The sequence below is a fragment of the Typopeltis vanoorti genome, chromosome 18 (assembly GCF_054136105.1).
Source record: "Typopeltis vanoorti isolate ZY-2024b chromosome 18, IOZ_Tvanoo_1.0, whole genome shotgun sequence".
Taxonomy (NCBI): Eukaryota; Metazoa; Arthropoda; class Arachnida; order Uropygi; family Thelyphonidae; genus Typopeltis; species Typopeltis vanoorti.
The window spans coordinates 62,873,988-62,893,352 of record NC_143566.1 but is presented as its reverse complement, the minus strand read 5'-3'; the positions used below and the strand labels follow the sequence as shown (position 1 = coordinate 62,893,352).

The 19,365-nt window shown below is 37.7% G+C and overlaps 1 protein-coding gene across 1 annotated transcript in view; it reads right to left on the bottom strand.

The window, feature by feature from the left end:
* Positions 1-18,060, bottom strand: part of LOC150096717 (kinesin-like protein KIF21A) — a 753,433-nt gene extending 735,373 nt beyond the window's left edge. Inside the window, exons 1-2 of the mRNA XM_090408696.1 lie at positions 17,935-18,060; positions 1,181-1,360 (exon numbers count right to left, since the gene is read on the bottom strand). Of these exons, the coding sequence (XP_090264822.1) occupies positions 1,181-1,360; positions 17,935-17,969 (215 nt within the window). The 5' untranslated portion in view covers positions 17,970-18,060. The remainder of the gene's footprint in view (positions 1-1,180; positions 1,361-17,934) is intronic.
* Positions 18,061-19,365: the final 1,305 nt, after the last annotated feature.

The window sequence follows — 19,365 nt, the reverse complement described above, 5'->3', positions numbered from 1 at the left end:
AATGTCATCAGCACAATTAATAAACAACAATAGGAACTAAATTCAAAGAAAGATTAGCGCATGCATTTTTGAAAATTATGGAGGCAACTACCGTGTTTGAATAAAAAGTTTAGTTTAATATAACTAAAATCTACATTCGACGTTTCGACCTTTATGTCAAAGTCATCTTCTGTAGCATACAACTATACACAGAAAACAAGCTACACTACAATCAAACTGGTTTGTTAAAGACACTGACCAACCGCTACACCAATTGTTGGCCTGACGTCTGGGGGGGGGGGGGGGAATTATACATCAGGTATATAAAAGAAAAGATTAGCGCACATGATTAAATTGCAATTCCTCTACGTATACAGTAGCATGTTTAGGGATTAAACCTATTGGGCTGTAATTAAAATTAAATTGAATTAAAATATAAAAGATAAATTTATTTTATACAAATGAGGATAATGGTTTCCCAGACTTTTGGAATAGTGAGACAGTCATTTAGATTAAGACTCAGTCTATGATGTCAAGTTTTTTACATTGGAAACTCAAGTTTTTAATCTCAAGTACAAGCAAATCAGCCTTGAGAACACACATATAGAAAATATTAGTATTGGTGGGCAGTAGATGGAACTGTGTGTAAATGATGGTAGTAGTGATTCTGTGTAGTTGGTAGATTAAATGGTAGAGACTAAGAGTTGTAGAGTGCCCTCTCTCTTTCGATGAGTCCTTGGAGATCATAATAACAAAAAGGACAGGAACCTGACATCTGTGTTCAAAAATTAAAGAGAAGAGCTATCTAAGGTTGGGAAGGAAGAAAGGTTAACAAAGGAAATGTTAATGCCAAGAAAAAGGTCCAGAGGAAGAAGAAAAATCTAGATGGATTGATGCAGCTAATAGTGATTTAGAAATTTTAAAATGTAAGATTTGACAATACTGGAGACCAGATGTAAAACATTAATATTGAAGAAAATTGTTTACTAGAAGCTAGTAAGTATTAACAAACTTAATTATGTAAAACTATCACAGTATTGATAAATTCCAGGAATTATAATCAGGAAATGACTTTTGCTAAAAACAGTTGTACAAGAGAGGGAATTCCATTTGGAAGAAGGAAAGGAAATATTTCAACATCAAAGTATACTAAGTTTTTACAGATATATTAATTACATTATAGACTTCTAGCCATTCTTACCCATCAACAAGTGAATATACACAAGCTTCATATATGTCACTCTGACTAGTCCGCATATCATGAACATAATCGAATGTAAATGCCTTGTCCTTTCCAAGCCAGACTTGTGGTTCACCAGGTGTCACTGATGTGCATATGTGGCACATATCTATGATCTCACATGGCAATTTTGGACGGATTCTATAAAAAAAAAAGTAAGAGAAATACATAAAATATCATGCTCCAACCTAATAAGTTCTTATTGAAATCTATAAATTAACTTTAATCATTTGCATATATGAATTTAAGTAATATTTGATTCACATTTGAATTTTACATTTAAATAACACCAATTAAGATATGACTAGCTTTGAAAATAAAGTAAACTATGATTAACTCCAATATTTTGCAGAAAAGTTATTTCTGACATCACTATTGAACACTGCACAAACATACACCTGCCAATAATTAGATTAAGGGTAACAATTCTTATGACTGACTTGTAGAGGTTGTGTTAAGCAACACCTGCTAGTAGTGAATTGAGATGTTTTTCTAGGAGGCAACTATACAGCTAGATATATCCTGAAGTGGATAAAAAAGCATTCTGCTTTAAACTTAATTTTTTTTTTATTATAGTTGTATTACAAAATAATCCAGTTAATTCTGTGAAGAATATGTGTGTGTGTATACATATACATACACACACATATCTCTCTCTCTCTATATATATATATATACACACACACATCTCTTTCTATATATATCTAGAGAGAGAGAGAGAGATTTAAGCATATCGACGTCATGTATAAGGTGCAGGTTGAGGTTAAGAAAGAAGAAATCTATTGACATTTTTCTTGGAAAGTTGGAGGTAGAAGTTAGTGAGGAAAACTCACTTCAACTACTAATCAGAGTGCAATTGCAGGACAACTGGGCAGTAGGTTTGATGGTAGAATTTTTTTTTTTTAAATATGTTAGACATACTTGCTTATATGCCAGGATAAGTGCAAGATGAGTATAAAAGATTAATGTCAAAATATCAATATTATCTTCAAGGGTGGTAATAGTGGTGCCACCTGGAGAAGAAAGGGAAGCTCACCTGAGCAGAACTTGCATGTAATGGTCTTTGCAAGGGACCATAAAGGTACAACTTCTATTTGGACAGGAGGAAAATATTTTGCTAGTGGTCCTAACAAAGATTTGGCTTTATTGATAGTTGTAATGCATTTAGTGAGTGCTTCAGTGTGGACAAAGTATGAAGCTAGAGTTCTTATTTCAAGCCTCTTGGTGATATGATAAATTGGGAGAGGGGGAAAAAAAAAAAAACGTGGCTTGGAAAGTGGAGTAGAAATATTTTGGACAGAATGGAGAATGAAGACCTTTGTAGGAGCACAATTTCTGTGACTTAGATCAAAGAGTGGAAGCAGTAGCTGACCATGGAAATAAAAAAGGTTCTCAAAGTCATCCTACTTGATGCCCTTATAGTGCTAAAGGACACAAGGTTGGAAGTAGCAGGAGGAAAGGCATCTCATGAGAGAAAACTTGCACAAAGTTGTGGTACAAGTGACCAAGATGCGAGGTGACCTCTACAGTCAAGAAGGGAGTATCATTAGCTATTTTGGTTGGTATGCATATGATTTGCATTAGTCATTGCTATAAGTAAATACTTGTAATATAGTAAATACACACTTCTTTTCAGCCATTTTCTGTCCACTGCTGGATGTGGGCCTCCTCCAGTTCCTTCCACCTTTCTCTGTTCTTGGCAATGGTTGACCAGTTTTTTCCAACAAAATTTGACAATCCATCACTATACCTTTTTTCAGGATGTCCTCTGCCTCGTTTCCCTTCTTTTGGAATCCAGTTCATTAGTATGGTGGTCCACCGCTCATCTTCTCTTCTGGATATATGTCCAGCCAATTTCCATTTTAGTCGCTTGTGGTGAAGAATGATATCAGTGATACGAGTCTGGCTTCTTATCCAGATGTTTCGCTTCTTATCTTTTAATGTGATGCCTAGCATCAGCCTCTCCACTTTTCTTTGAGTTGCTGCTAGTTTCTTTGTCAGTGCTTTTGTTAGAGACCAAGTTTCACAACCGTATGTGATGACTGGAAGTATACAAGTTAAATGTCTTCCTTTTTAAACAAGGTGGGACATCATTGTTTTGAAAAATGCTTTTCAGTTTTCTGAATGCACTCCAGGCAAGTTGAACTCTCCTATTTATTTCCTTTTGGAGTCCATAGTTTAGATCAATGAGATGACCTAAATATGTATATGAAGAGACTCTTCCCAAGAAATTTTTTTCTATTATTATGTTTTTTGTTTTGTTTTTTTGTTGTTACAAAATGATTAAACATGATTTTAGTTTTTTCTCTGTTTATTTTTAGACTGACTTTTCTACTTTCATGACATAGGTCTTCTACCATTATATTAAGGTCTTCTGGAGTGTTTGCAAAAATTATATCATCTATATATCTAAGGTGTGTTAAGTTTCTGTTATTAATTTTTATACCAAGGTTCATCCAGTTCATATTATTAAATGTTTCTTGAAGGGCTGCAGTAAAGATTTTGGGCAATAGAGAGTCTCCTTTTCCAACTGATATTTTATGGCTACTCGTCTGAAGTTGGATTGTTGTTGTTGCAGCGTAGTATATTTCCTGTAGGAGATCCATATATTCTCCAGGAACTCCCTGATTCTGGAGTGATTTGATTATTGCATTAGTTCTGATGGAATCAAATGCTTTTTCATAATCAATAAAGGCTAAACAGAGAGGCAATTGGTTTTCTTCTGCTTTTTCTATTATTTGTTTTACTGCATGAATATGATCATGTTACAGCCTTCACAGAATCTTGCTTGTTCTACTGGTTGATTTGAGTCTAGAAGAGGGGGTTAACCTGTTTGTTATTGCTTTTGTGAGAATTTTATACAGATCAGAGAGAATACTAATTGGTCTATAGTTCTTTACTTCTTCTTTGTCCCCTTTTTTAAATAATAGTATCAGATACCGTTTTTCCAGTTTTTCTGGTATCTTCTAGGCATAGATTTAGTAAGTTTGTAATATGGTGAACTATGCTGTTTCCTCTCCATTTAATTAATTCTATGTGAATTAGGTCTTCACCGGACATTTTCCATTTGTTTTAATGCTTGTTTTTATTTTATCTGAAGTGAATGGGAGGATGAATTTTATATGCAATGGAGAAGAGTTATTTATATTTGATTTATCTATTGAAGGATCACTACAGAGGTCTTTATAAAATTCTTCTAGTCTGTTTAGGATTTGTTCTTAATTCATTATTCATTATTATCAAACTGATAAACGTTTACAAACGTTTATCAGTTTGTAAACGTTTACAAACTGATAAACGTTTTCTTACTTTTTTCATATGTTTTATTGTTTTCAATTGTTTCTTTTATTTTTTTAGTGTTATAAGCTCTTATTTCATTTCTCATCTTTTTCCTTATTGTTGTTTTGCATATTCTATTTTAGAAGCTAAGTTTTTGTTCTTGTTTCATATATTAGCAAGTGTTACAAGAAAGGAGCACAGTTTGTTAATGTGCGGAATGAGTCTGAAGGATGAATTGAACTGTATAACACTGATGGACTGCATTTAAATGGTTCTGGTGCAAGTCATTTGGAAAGTATGGCTGGAAGAAAGAATAATGAGTGCAGAGAATGAATCTGAGCTTGAAGTGATGCTTATGAATGGAAAAGTTAGTAGCATGAATGTAGAGAGCGAGAGAACAACTGTGCAAGACAAACACAGAAATGAGGAGACTCAGGGTGGTCAGGAGGAGAAAGCATGAGAAAGACTGATGCTGAAAGATGAAGTGAAATTGTGTGTAGACAAAAAGAGAATGCGACAGACTGAGATATGGAGAGTAGCTGGATATGAAGAAGGTTCTGGGATGGGTAAAGAGAAAAGTAATGGCTTGAGAAAGTTACAAAGAAGTCATATCTAATAAATTTTTTCACTCGGTTAGGCTATAAATTAAAGATGTCAAAAAATTATATTTGGTTTAATCTTTTATCCACGTAAGCAAAACACTTGCATGAAGTATCTTCAAGACTGGGTTACTTGTATATACAAAGTAATGAATTCACATCAACTGCCTTAGTATCCCATAATGCAAGAATGTCCCCCCTTCCCCTTTTTAAATATGTACACTGCTACACGTTGTGGTATGGGTCACTGCCAAGACTGCTTTTGGGATACCTCTCCAAAAACTCTGAGTGATCTACAAGATCACTGCATCTCACTAAATGACCCTAAAGGATCACTACTAAACTTGTTACTCCTGACCTGAATCACTCCGAGACAGGAAACTGAGAGTGGCTCCACTGAGTGACAGGCAAAAATCTGCCACGAAGCAGAACCTTCATACAGCCCATGAAGGAAGCCCAAAGACGAACATTATTGCATTATGTTCGAGATACCAAGATTATTAACATTACCATTAACGTTATTGACAGGATGGGTGAAGCACTAGTGCTTTTCATATTCCCCTTTATCTGTAATAAGAGTTATTTGGGAATGGGAGATTTGTGAGCAATTAAGCTCACCCTCTGGGGGCAGTTGTGTTAGCTATGATCAGTTGAGAGAAGAATAGCCTTCGGTCTTGTGTGTTTGTAGTAATCAGTTTCATTGTAATTGATAGCTTGTACGATCATTGGGTTTGAATGTGAACTTGACTTCACGAAGAATTTTTCTGCAAGATCACGAAGAAGGGAGGAGATGTATGGAGTGCCGGTTTCTCGGTGAATTTCTGATGAACCACGGTGCATCCAGGATCATCCTAAGGCATTTATTTTGGATTCTCTGCAATTTTGAAATGTTTGATCGTGAAGTGTGACCCCATGCTGGTGAGGTGTAGGTAATGACTGGACGTATTACCATCCGGTAAAGTAGCAATTTATTATGCAAGTTCAATTTGCTCTTGATCAATAGGTAGAGCTGTGCTACTACTTTGGAAGATTTGGAGCCAATGAGATTGATGTGCTTGTTAAAAAGGAGTTTCTTATCCATAATACCCCAAGATATTTGGTCTCTGATGACATCTTGCTGTGTGCAGATTCAAGAGAAGAAGCGGGAACTAAACTGGAAAGATGGAGAAAAGTACTGGAAGAGAGAGGTATGAGACTGAGCAAAAGTAAGACAGAGTATATGTGTTGCACAGTGGGCGGCAGACAGGAGACAGATCTGGAGCTGGAAGGAAATGTCATCAGGAAGGTGAGAGACTTTAGATACTTAGGTTCAACAGTGGAAGAAGATGGAGGAGCTGAGAAGGAAGTGGGATGCAGGATACAAGCGGGTTGGAGGAACTAGAGGGAGATTGCTGGAGTGTTATGCGATAAGAGGGTGCCGATCAATCTGAAAGGCAAAATCTATAGGACAGTAGTGAGGCTAGCTATGACATATGCTATAGAAACTGTGGCCCTGAGGAAAAATAACATCAGCAGGATGGAAGTAGCAGAGATGAGAATGCTTAAGTGGATGTGCGGTGTGAACAGAAAGGATCGTCTGAGAAATGACTATGTCAGGGGAACAGTGAAATTTACAAACTTAGGGGCGAAAATAGAGGAGGCAAGGTTGAGATGGTTTGGTCATGTGATGAAGAGGGAGGACGAATGTGTGGGAAGAAGGGTCATGCAGATGGATGTACAAGGAAGGCGGAAGCGTGGGCAGCCAAAGAAGAGATGGAGGGAGCTGGTAGAAGAGGACTTGAGGATGAAGAACTTGGATGTGGTGACAGCCCAAGACAGGAAGGTGTGGACGAGACTCATTATCAACAGTGATCCCACTTAAGTGGGAGAAGCTGCAGAAGAAGAAGATTGCCATGGGATCTTATGACCAGAGAGCAGGGGATGTCTACTTTATTGCAGACCTTCCTCCTAGAAAACAGCATGGCTGAGCTTTTGAGGGGGTTCACTTGAATCCTCCAGTTGGTGAACTAATTTGCTAGCTCATTGATACTTCCTTGGAGTCTGGTGATTGCTAGGCGAGGGCTGAGCCATCTTGCTAGAATAGCGGTGTCGTTGGCATAAAGAGCCATAGTGGTTGTTCTTGTTTGAGAGGAATATCTGCTACGTAAGTTGTGAAAAGTATTGGTGCCCAGAAGAAAACCCTGAGGTACTCCCGTCAGAATTTTGCGCCTTGATGACACAATTCCGTCGAGTTTTACTTGCATGTATCTTTCACTAATATATGAGTCTCACTAGTTTAATTGGGATATTGTTTTCAATTAGTTTGAAGATAAGGACTTGATGCCAGACCGTATCAAAGGCCTTGGCAACATCTAAAAATACAGCAGCAGTGTGAAGGTTCCAGTTAAAACCATGGGTGATATGTTCTGTTAGTTGGTGAATTTGTTGAACTGCGTTGTGAGCTTTGCGAAACCCAAATTGCTCATTTGGGATTATTTTCTGTTTGTCCACTGCTGATTGTAGTCTTGATAGGATGACCTTTTCTGTTACTTTGCCAAGACAGGAAAGAAGACTGATGGGCCTGTAGCTTTGGGGAAGTTGTGGGTTATTACCAGGCTTTTTCAGAGGTATAATGTCAGCGATTTTCAAATCTGTGGGAAAGTACTGGAATCCTAAAATGGAATTGGTAATATTAACTAGATGAATTATGGCTTTCCATGGGAGTAGCTTTATTATTCTATTGGTAATGCCATCAGGGCCAGGGGCCTTTTTGTTTTTCAGATGGGAAATAATATTTATTATTTCTGTTGGAGATGTGAGGATGATGGTTTCTGAATCATCCTTAGGCTGTCTTAATGCTTTTCTAACTTTACGATGAACTTTGTAAATGAGATTGATATTTAAGTTTCCATAAGATGGGCTGCATTGATTTTCCAGATTGTCAATTAGGGCTTCTAATTTTTCTTCATACATAGAAATTTCTGCATATATAGAAAATAAATATCAAGAAGGTGGCAAAATATTCTGGAGGTTGTTGAAGAAGCTTAGGAATGGAGGAAAGAGTGCTGTAAAAGGCTTTAGAGATGATAAAGGTGACATGAAAACGGGAGAAAAAGATTTGAGGTATGGAGTAATTACTTTGAAAAACTGATGATGACAGCAGAGGTAAAAAAACACTGACCAGGCATGCAGACAGGAATACATATCCATACTTGAAGTAGAAAAAGCCATCAAAGGCTTGAAATGTGGAAAGGCACCAGGAGTAGATGATATTCGACCAGAAATGCTCAACTATGGTGGTATAAGTCTTACAGTGGCTGCACTGCATAGTTCAGAAAGCCTGGACAGAGGGACGAATTCCCGATGATTGGAGTAGAGCTCTCATACTACCCATATATAAAAAGGGAAATAAAACTGAATGTGAGAATTACAAAAGGTATTTCCCTACTGAGTGTTCCTGGCAAGATCTATGCAAGTATACTTGAGAAATGATTCAGAAGAATTGTCGAAGAACAAGTTGGATTCAGGCCAAATAGAGGCTGTCAGGATCAGCTCTTCACTTTACGACAAATAGTCGAGAAAGCATGGGAATATAACAAAGATCTGTATTTGAGTTTTGTCGATTTGGAAAAGGCATATGACAAGGTGCCAAGAGAGAAGATATTCAATACGCAGCAGTTATATGGTATCAATTGGGCATTATATCAAGCAATACTTAGTCTTTATTTGAGTTGTAAGTCAACAGTTAGAATTGAAGGAAGTACAGGAAAATGGTTTAATGTTAAATCTGGTGTGAGACAAGGATATGCATTATCCCCTCTGTTATTCATTATCTATATGGATCACATTATGAAGGAAAGTGGTATTAAACATGATATCAAAATTGGAGATGTTAATGTCAGCTCTTTGCTTTATGCAGATGATGTTATACTTCTAAATAAATCCACTACAAGTCTGCAAGATTCTCTGAGTAAATTGAATAACTGTTGTAATAGATATGGTATGAAGGTCAGCAATACAAAGACAACGAAAATAGGCAGAATCACTGAAAATGTCAACTGTGTTGTGAATGGAGAACCTGTGAAACAAGTAAAACATTTCAGCTACTTAGGCACGATTTTTACTGAAGATGGTAAATTAAATATAGAAATAGACAACAGAATCAGCAAAGCTGGTATGGTGGGAAGTCAATTGAATAAATTCATATGGAATAAGAGTGAAATTAGTCAGAACACTAAATTAGCTGTATACAAGACAGTGTTCAAACTAGTTTTAACTTATGGATCTGAGAACTGGGTCAGAAGTAAAACACTTGACCAAAGACTAGAGAATGTAGATATGAGAGTCCTGAGAAAGATTATGGGCATGAACAGATGGCATAAATGGCAATATCATATTAAAAACAAGGATATTAGGAAAGAACTTGACATTGTCAGCATCCAGGAATGCATTAGCAGAGCTAATCTCAGGTGGTATGGTCATTTAAACAGAATGGGCGAGGAAAGATTAGCAAAACAAGTGTTCTCTGCCAGGTTGGCAGCAAAATAACCCAGAGGAAGACCAAGATATAGGTGGATTGATACGGTACAAAGTGCCTTAGACAATAGAAATATAAGATCTGATAATGTTGGAGTCTTGACAAGTAACAGACTGATTTAGAGGAAAATTGTAGATAGGAAGTTAGTAATGATGTAATTTTTTCCATGTAGTACTATCATATCCTGTACACCCCTTGAGGGTACATGGCAGGAATTTGATGATGATGACTTTTTCTTCATCTGAGTGTGCAATTCCAAGATTGGTCTTCAAATGGGAAAGGGGTTGTCTTTTGGTACAAAGAGATTTTACAAATTTCCACATGGAGTTATCTTCTATGTTGATTTCCATGAGTTTGGATTCCCATTTGGAATTGCTGTGTATCTGGAGGGCTTCTCGAACCTGTCTGTTCAGGTTGTTTAGTCCTGTGGGGCTCCAATGTTGTGATATCACTTTCTGGCTTTATTTTTGGCCCTAATCAGGTCCATTATCTCTTCTGGGATCCAGTTGGAAGTGTGGTAGACAGTGGTTTGAGTGACTGATGCTATTGCTGTGTTGATTTGCCTAGTTAAATTGCTTACAGCTTGGTCTATGTCTTCTTTTTTACGAATGACAGGGGTGGACCGATGTGGACTGGGAGAACCTTAGAGAGCTTGTCCCATGGTAAGAAAGAATGATGGGGAGAGAGCTTACCTTGAAATCCTAGTCTGAGCAGGACGGGATTATGATCCGAGTCAAGCTCTTCTAATGTCTCCAGCTGGTATTGATATTTGATGTTTCTGAGGATAACTATGTCTAATACATCAGAACATCCTGATGGGCTATAGTGGGCTCAATGGGTCCAGCTACTATTGATGAGTTGAGTGACGTGTAGTTGAATAAGGTACAGCCTTTGGAGTTGATTGACGAACTGAACTAAGCTATATGTTTGGAGTTTAGGTCTCCTGCTATAATTATGGAATCCTTGGAGCCAAGGATGGAGTCCAAGTCTGTTGTCAATAGTGGAATGCTAGGAGGATTGTACGCTGCATAGATTTTGAGTTTGCCTGCGTTATTAGTGTGCACCTCTACACCTGTCACTTCAAGGTTTAGAGTTTGGGGGCTGGTCAATGAGTTGTGGCTCCAATAATTTTTAATAAAAATAGCTGTGCCGCCTCCACTAGAGTTAAGTCTGTCTGTCCTATATAAAATAGGACTTCTTAGTCTTGGGTTGTTTGATGGTCTGAGGTGAGATTCACTGATCAAGATTATGCCTGAATTGTATCTCTTTGCGAATTCTTGCAGCTCGAGAATTTTATTTTATTAAGCCATTGGCATTCCATGCTGTTATCATGAGGGAATTCGGTTTAAATTTTTTAAACATTATAGAGAGCTGTTAATATGGTTTGGGTTTCTAAAATCACTTTCTGGAAGATGGTGAGCTGCTTGCTTTGCTGAATTCGTGCAGTATTGTTGCAAGTGAAGAGGTTAAAGCTGATGCGAGTTTGGAGCTTGTTTGCTCTTGCGATGAAGGAGTCCGAGTTCTTACCGCTTCCGCATATGATTTGGACATGGATGAAGGTCAAGCGCCTTCCTGTGCTGCTGAATATGAGGTATTATGATCTGGAGGGCGACCTGCTTGGTTGTTTGTGTCATTGCTTGGAGGAGCATGGTTCGTTCTTGTTGATCCACAGTTTTTTGGATGATCTCACCAAGCTCAGATCCACATCAGCAGGCAGATGTGGATCTTTCTTGCCAGAGAAATTGATATTTTGTTCCCCTAGGGATCTTGAGACTGAGGTTCATTTATCTTTATCTCAAAAGATAACTGGAGGGACCTTTTCTTTTCTATCTTAGGTGACTTGATTTTCATGAGTTGTTACATCCTCTTCCATTCCATCTTCCGATGTTCTGCGTCTTTTATTAGATTGTTCTTCCTGTGAACAATCGAACTGTCAGGGAGTCTTTGCAGGTGGAACAGGTGTAAAGTCCCCTTCGATTTCCACATCATCGTCTTCGGTGCCATTTACTTGAGTGAAGAGATTCAAGCGACCAGGATATTCCATTTCAAATTTCTTTAGAATGAATTTGAGAATGTCAAGTGACATATCTTTGTTTAAATGTTGAATGGCGTCCTTAATATCTTTTACATTCTCCATCCTTTACAATGAAGGAATATTCCGATGTCTTATTCCTGACGACCTAGGAGGGTCTATTGACAAATCCCTTACACTCATGCAAGAGTCTACCAGCTAAGCAATGTGTAATCACAAAAATAGTCAAAACGAAGAAACCTTACCTCTAAATATATCAGTCGGAAGGCCCAACACACACTAATCAAAAACGCGAGAGTGCTTGACCTGGTAATAGCATCTGAGAATTTGACTGTAATGAATATGACCATGTTGCCACCTACTGGTGACAGTGATCATAGGTGGACCTGGGAGGTGGCTAAAGGTGTGGAATTTTCGATTAAGACAGGGTATATGTGGAATTACTGTGCTGGGAAGTATGACAAGCTTAAGTGATTGCTTGGTTCAGTGCCATAGCATGTAAAACTGAAAGGGCTGGATGTCGATAGAGCAAGGGAAGTGGTCAAGGGGCATTTACAGGAGGTTACGGCTGATTGTATACCTAGGGTCGAAATAGTAAAACAAGTAGGAGGTTAAATGCATGAATAACACCATTAAGCTTGAGCTGCAAAAAAAAAAGAAACAACTGTGGAGGGAATTTAAAGAGAAATGTGACCTGCAGGCACATGAACGGTATAAATTGCAGGCCAGAAGGGTAACGAGTGTGGTAAAAAAAGCACAAGAGGATTATGAAAGGAAACTAGCTATGCAAGCTAAAGAGAATCCCAAACAGTTCTTTCAATGTGCTGCAAGCAAAAAAAAAAACTGTACATGGCAGAATGATTAAGGAATGCCAATGGTAAGCAGGTCACTGAATCAGTCGATATAGTGGAATTACTGAGCGAGCACTTTGCAAGAGTATATCATCCAGGTGGTGACATTGAAAGAATGAAGGAATTAGTTTATACAGGAATTGTGATGAATGAGGTGGATGGTCTATTACAGAACCTTAATATGAATACATCTGTGGGATTGGATGGTATACCGGCACAGGTCTTACGTGAAGCGACTAAAGAATTATCAGTGACCTTGATCATGTTGTTTAATCTGAGTCTCGGGTCTGGTTTAGCCCTGAAGGTGTGGAAAGAGGGGAAAATAGTTCCACTGCATAAAGGAGGATCCAAGATTACTGTTGCAAATTACTGACCGATCAGCATATCAGGAGTCATTGTCAAGGTCTTGGAGAAAGTGGTCAAGAGAAAAATACAGGAATGGATTGATGAAAATGAGATACTGTACCGGGGGACAGCATGGCTTTGTGAAGGGTAGATCATGCCTCAGTAACTTGTTCAAGTTTTTTTAACACAGTGACGGCTGAACTGGATAAGGGTAATGGGTTTACAGTGATACTGCTGGACCTGGCTAAGGATACCACATGGAATTCTAATCCGTAAACTGCAACATATAGGAATGGATATAGGATTGATGAGATGGATAGGTGGGTGGTTGATGGAGAGATATCAGAGAGTAGTTTATTCAGGAGTAAATTCCAAAAGACAGCCTGTGACTAGTGGTGTGCCACAGGGTTCTCTTCTTGGACCAATGCTGTTTAATTTGTTCATTAACAATATAGGGAAGGATCTAAGAGGAACGGTTCATTTGTTCACTGATGATGCAAAGTTGGGTAGGGCAATAGTGAATGCAGAAGATGTCAAAATCTTGCAGGATGATTTGGATAGATTGGAGTTCTGGGCTAAGGAGAATGGATGTCAATTTAATGTGACAAAATGTAAGGTTATGCATTTTGGGGTGAAAAGATTAGCAGCAGTATACCACACTGGCGGAACAGTACTCCAGGAGATTGATGAGGCCAGGGACTTGGGAGTGTTGGTGGATAGGGAGATGAAGTTTAGGGGGCACATTGCAAAAGTGGCTAAATCAGCTCATCAACTCACTTGGTTGTTGAAAAATACTTTGACGAGCAGAGACACGCAAGTTATTGGTTCCTCTGTACTGAGCCTTGAGAAGACCTCATCTCGACTACTGTGCCCAGATTTGGTCACCTAGGTTTCTTCTTGATGGGGAGGAGGTTGAGAGGATCCAGAGGTGAGTGACCAAGATGATAGCAGGTCTATGGAATGAACCTTATGAGAACAGGTTGAAGATTTGTGGGTTGCAGAAATTGGTTGATAGCCAGAAAAGGGGAGATATGATTATTGAGACATTCAAACTGCTGAAGGGTTTCTATAGGATTAATTCAGAGGATATTTTTGAGATCAGGACTGGTGGTGGGAGAACTAGGGGACATCTATGGAAGCTGGGCAAGAGTGTGGTTAGCAAGGGTGTTAGAGCTGGGTTCTTTACTTTTAGAGTAGTAAATGAGTGGAGTAAGCTGCCAGAGTCTGTTGTTGTGGGTGCTATGACAGTGAGCGAGTTCAAGGCAAGGTATGATAGATACTGTGAGAATGTCGACATGATGTTTAGGGCCTCCCTCGATGAGTCTAAGGACTCCCTGGAGTCGCCTGTAATAATAATAATAATAAATCACTTAAGGAATTGACAATGTACATAATATAAATTAAATTATACTTTAATAAATATTTCCGATATTTCGCAATGTCAAGTTGCCATCTTCAAAAGGAACTTACAAAAAAAGGCACGTGCATGTAGGCACTACAACACAGTAACCGAGAATGAAGTGATGAAGCTATTGTTCTCTTAAAAGTCCTGATATGATTAAGTGTGAATAAGGGTGTGTCCTTTGATTTTGTAATGCACATCAGGACTTTTAAGAGAACAATAGCTTCATCACTTCATTCTCGGTTACTGTGTTGTAGTGCCTACATGCACGTGCCTTTTTTGTAAGTTCCTTTTGAAGATGGCAACTTGATGTTGCCAAAATATCGGAAATATTTATTAAAGTATAATTTAATTTATATTCTTATGTACTTAGTCAATTCCTTAAGTGATTTAGTAATGAAAAGGTGTATCACCTTTTTTTACTTAGATTATAAAAAATTAAGCATGCCAAGAAATTATATTCTTGGTTTAATCCTTTATCCAAGTATAAGCAAACATATTTTGCACATGAAATATCTTCACAAGTTGTTACTTGTATATAGAAGCCAATGACTTCACATCAATTACCTAAGCATCCTATAATACAAAGCACCCCCACTTTTGGACATGTATAATGTTATGTATTGTGGGGATCATGAAGATACTTCATGATCCCCACAATCTGTGTTTGCATAAGCAAACACAAACTGTGTTTGCTTATGCTTGGATAAAGGTTTAAACCAAGTATATAATTTCTTGTTATCTTTAATTCACATCTAGTAAGTGGTATCAGTGAAACTTGTTACAAACATAATGAGCTATTATGTTTGTATACGAATACCAAAATTATCAGAAACAAATGAAATGGTTGCATTGAGTTTGTTCACTTAAAAATTGTTTAACTGAGACATGGTTGAATGATGATGACATCCTGACAGGAACAGAGATAGAAAGGTATGATGCTTTCCGTAAAGATAGAAAGGGTAAAAAGAGAGGTGGAGTATTAATGATGATACAAAAAGATTTATGGCCATACAAGGTATCAATGCAAGGGGAAAATAGTGGCAGTGGTTTTGAAGCAGTGAGATAATGAAATAGTTCTTTAGATGTTGCTACTGACCTAGTAATGTGGAAGATAGTGACCATGAAAAGTATAAGCAAATAGAAAAAGGGTGATCATTATGGGTAATTTTAATTATGGCAATATAGACTGAGATGATAAGATAACAATCTTAAGTAAAGAAATTAATTTCTTGAGTTTTTGAGAGATAACTATGTCAGAGAGCATGGAACTGAGGGTACGCAAGGAAAGGTCTTGGATTTGATCATCTCATCCGAGGATATAATAATAATTAAAAAATATTATAAATAAGGTGTCAAATCTCCCTCCAGTTGGTGACAGTGATCACAAAGCAATTATCTGGATAATTGCCAACCATGTGAGTACATTTGTGAAGAAAAGATATAATGTCGAACTACAAGGTTGGTGATTATGAGAAGCTCAAGAGATAGCTTGCAGTTGTAGCATGGAATGAGGAGTTGGGTGGAAATTCAAGAACTATATAGTAGAAACAATGTCTAAATGTATTTCTGAGGTCAGAAGGTTAAATAAGATTGGTGTGAAAAAGATGAAGAGATTAAGCATGCAATACAGACAAAGGCTTTATGGAGGCAACATGAGATGAGTGGTAATAAATAATCAATTCAATGAGGAGTGCAAAGAACAGGAAAGGAGGGCAACTCAAAGCATAGCAAAAAAAAAAAAAAACTTAGGGAGTTCTTTTGACATGTAGCCAGCAAAAAAAAAAAAAAAGAATTATGGTACAACAACACTGATTGGAGAAAATGGTATAAGTACAACTGCTGCAGAATATAGTCAAGATATTTAACGAGCAGCTCAAAGGTCTTTTATCCTAATGAATGTGACACTGAAGTTGGAGAGCAGTAGATGAGGATAGACTAACTGTGAGTTAATAACAGATATATGGGGAATTGAGCAAACTTGATGTTAATAAGGCTGTGGAACTTGGAAGTTTTGAAGGAATGTGCCAAAGAGTTGTCATCTTCCTTGGCATATTTGTTGAATATGAGTCTTACATTAGGTCAAGTTCCAAAGGAGTAGAAGGAAGATTATACTGGTTCAGAGGCTACTGAGAACCAGGATCCAGAACTGGGTTGACAAAATTGATATAATCCCTGATGAACATCACAGATTTTCTAAAGGGAGGTCATGATTTAGTAATCTACTTACTTATTACAATAAGGTGACAGCACCAGATGAGGAAGATGGATACACAGTAGTGTAATTATATTGCCAATTTGTATATTTTGCCAAGGCTTCTGATAGTTCACCATATGAAAAGTTGATATTCAAACTAGAGTGGAAGCAATGTTGACCTCTTGTTCTTCTGCCACTAGCCCACTCCTGAAATAATTCTCATGCATCAATTCTGTAAAAACCTTTTAGTAACTTAAATGTTTCTATCATATACCCTCTTCTCCACCTATCAACCAACTTCTGTAACCCACAGACTCTCAATCTATCAATGCAGGGAGCATTTCTTCCACCACTCACCAACTTGGTCACTCGCCTCTGAATCTTTTCTAAAACTTCCTCATCTAAGGAATCCAGGCAACTAGACCTGAGCACAGTAATACAGATGTGAATGTATCAATGCCTTTATAAAGAGGAATAATGACTTCTTTATCTCTACATGTTAGCCTGTTTTTCAATAATCAAGTAATCCTATGAGCTATCTTGGACACCTTAGCAATATGCCCTCTGAACTTCAACTCTTTATCCACCAACACCCTCAAATCCCCAGCCTCAATAAATCTCTTGGACTACAGTTCCATCCGTGTGGTACACACAGTTCGTAAATTTTTTAATCCCAAAATGCATAACTTTGCACTTTTCCACATTGAACTGATATCCATTATCTTTTGCCCATAGTGCCAGTTTATTTAAATCGTCCTGCAAGCTATCCACATCCTATCCTATCCTATCCTTCTCATCCGTCAGCTCATCGGCTTTCCACATCAGCTTGATTAATTACTCAACTCTGCATCATCAGCCAACAACTGAATACCGTATCCCTTTAGCACTCCAAAGTATATAAGAAGGGAACATGAAATAATCTACCACTACTAGGAAATTTCGAGTTCTAGTTAGATGATTTTAATGCGTACAGAATTAAAGTGAAACAAAAAGGTACCGCACAAAAGTGCACATAAAATATTTAGCATAATACTGATGTAAATACAGCAATTTCAGAATCTACAGTCAAAATAAAATATAAAAATGTCATTCTCCATAAAGGTTATTCAATGGACAGTAAAAGTATGCACAGATGCAGCTTTTTTTTTTACAAACGATTCGATGAGAGAACAACATCAGTTTTCTGAGTTTATACTTGGAATGCCGGCAACTTGTTTAAAAGCAAGTTAGACTTACCAAGATAAGCGTTTGCATATCAAAAAGAGAGAACGCAAACATATAGAAATCATTAAAAGCTATATTAATATGATGTACATCAAAACATTTGTACCAATTTGTAACATAAGGAATTTGCTAAAAGTATGCAATGTACATTATTAAAAAAAAGATTTATCCAAAACGAATCTACAAAAATAACTGAGAACAGAGATCAAAAAAAGCACTGAACGTAGAAAAGTTAACAACTGTTCAATGTAGGACTTGTAATTCACATACCGTACACCAACTTTAACACTCGTTTCGTCTGCCATTTCCCCCCCAACAAAAATATAAAAATAATAAACTTTAACTAAATTGTGCTATGTTAACGTCATTTTACACACGATCCACACTGCACTATCCTGCTTATCCTTACTGACATAGAAGCATACACTGATGATATAGTCGTGCTTGAATTTCTACTACGATACTGAAGCCACGTGACCAACCTCCTCAAATGCCAAATTAGAATCATTTGAAGGCGGGGTCATCGTAAGCTGCGAGCAAATACTTTCTGCCTCAATGATACACCCCGCCTAACCTGGGGATATGCTTCATAGATTAGATAATTTGTTCGGTGGTCATTATGTATGTACCAACTATTATTCTTAATATTTCATGACTGAATATAATTTCTTCCAAAATCTATAGCACCATTTCGTTCAGTAGAATGAGATTAGAAGAAAATGAAAAAGTGAAATTAACCTTTGCAATATTTAAGATGTTTTTATTTATCTCTTTGGCATTATTTAAATTAAGAGGATATTAAATCCCACATTCTCTGGCACGGGCAAGCAGGTTTTTCCTCCCGGAAACTCGGGTTTTTCGTCCTGTAAACTCAAGAAAATCGACCGTAGAACCCACATTATTTCAGACATTAAAATATATTGTGTTAGGGTTAGAGACCACGAGATGGCGGCACATTTGAGCCGTCTCTCTTCACTGCGTACCGCTTAATTAGTGATAGCCTTGGGCCATCTGTCTCTGATTGGGTACCAGTGGAGATTGAACTGCCCACTCAGTCTCCAAAAGTTAGATAGGGCTAAATGGCCTCGCCTACTCCCGTATACGGGAATAAAATGGCGTTAGCTGATTTGATTTTTGATTTGATAAATCCCACATTGTTTTAAAACCGAATAAGAAACTCAAAGATTGGAATCAGAGAGTTTCATGCCGAATATAGTATAATAAACTATAAAAGTATCGGCGATTACTAGCGTGAGCTAATGCAAGTAGTCCTAGTACGTAGTACAATCTCGGGCAACTCGCAGCAAAGGTGTTGAAGTTCTGATCGCTATTCTTGGTATTTTCCATAATGTAAAAACACATTTCCTAGGAAATGTATGCTGTTATTACATTACGGTGGGAGATCACTACCCAGACCGGTTTCAGCCTTATGAATAAGTAAAGCCGTCTCTAAAAATTCGGACGATCCCTAGGCCACTCAATTGTGGGCGAAAGACCGTCCATCTCAGCGTTGCCTCCACTCAATGATGGCCTTCCACCCACCACCGAGCAGAACCGCTCATATTCTGAAGAAAAGCATTCACCGACAAAGCCCCTCACTGGGCCGTGCAGGAAAACACTTTCCCAGGAGACTCGAATTGCTCCCTTAAGGCACAAACCTTAAGAGAGCGAACTCATATTAGCATCTCACCGGTTTCAGCC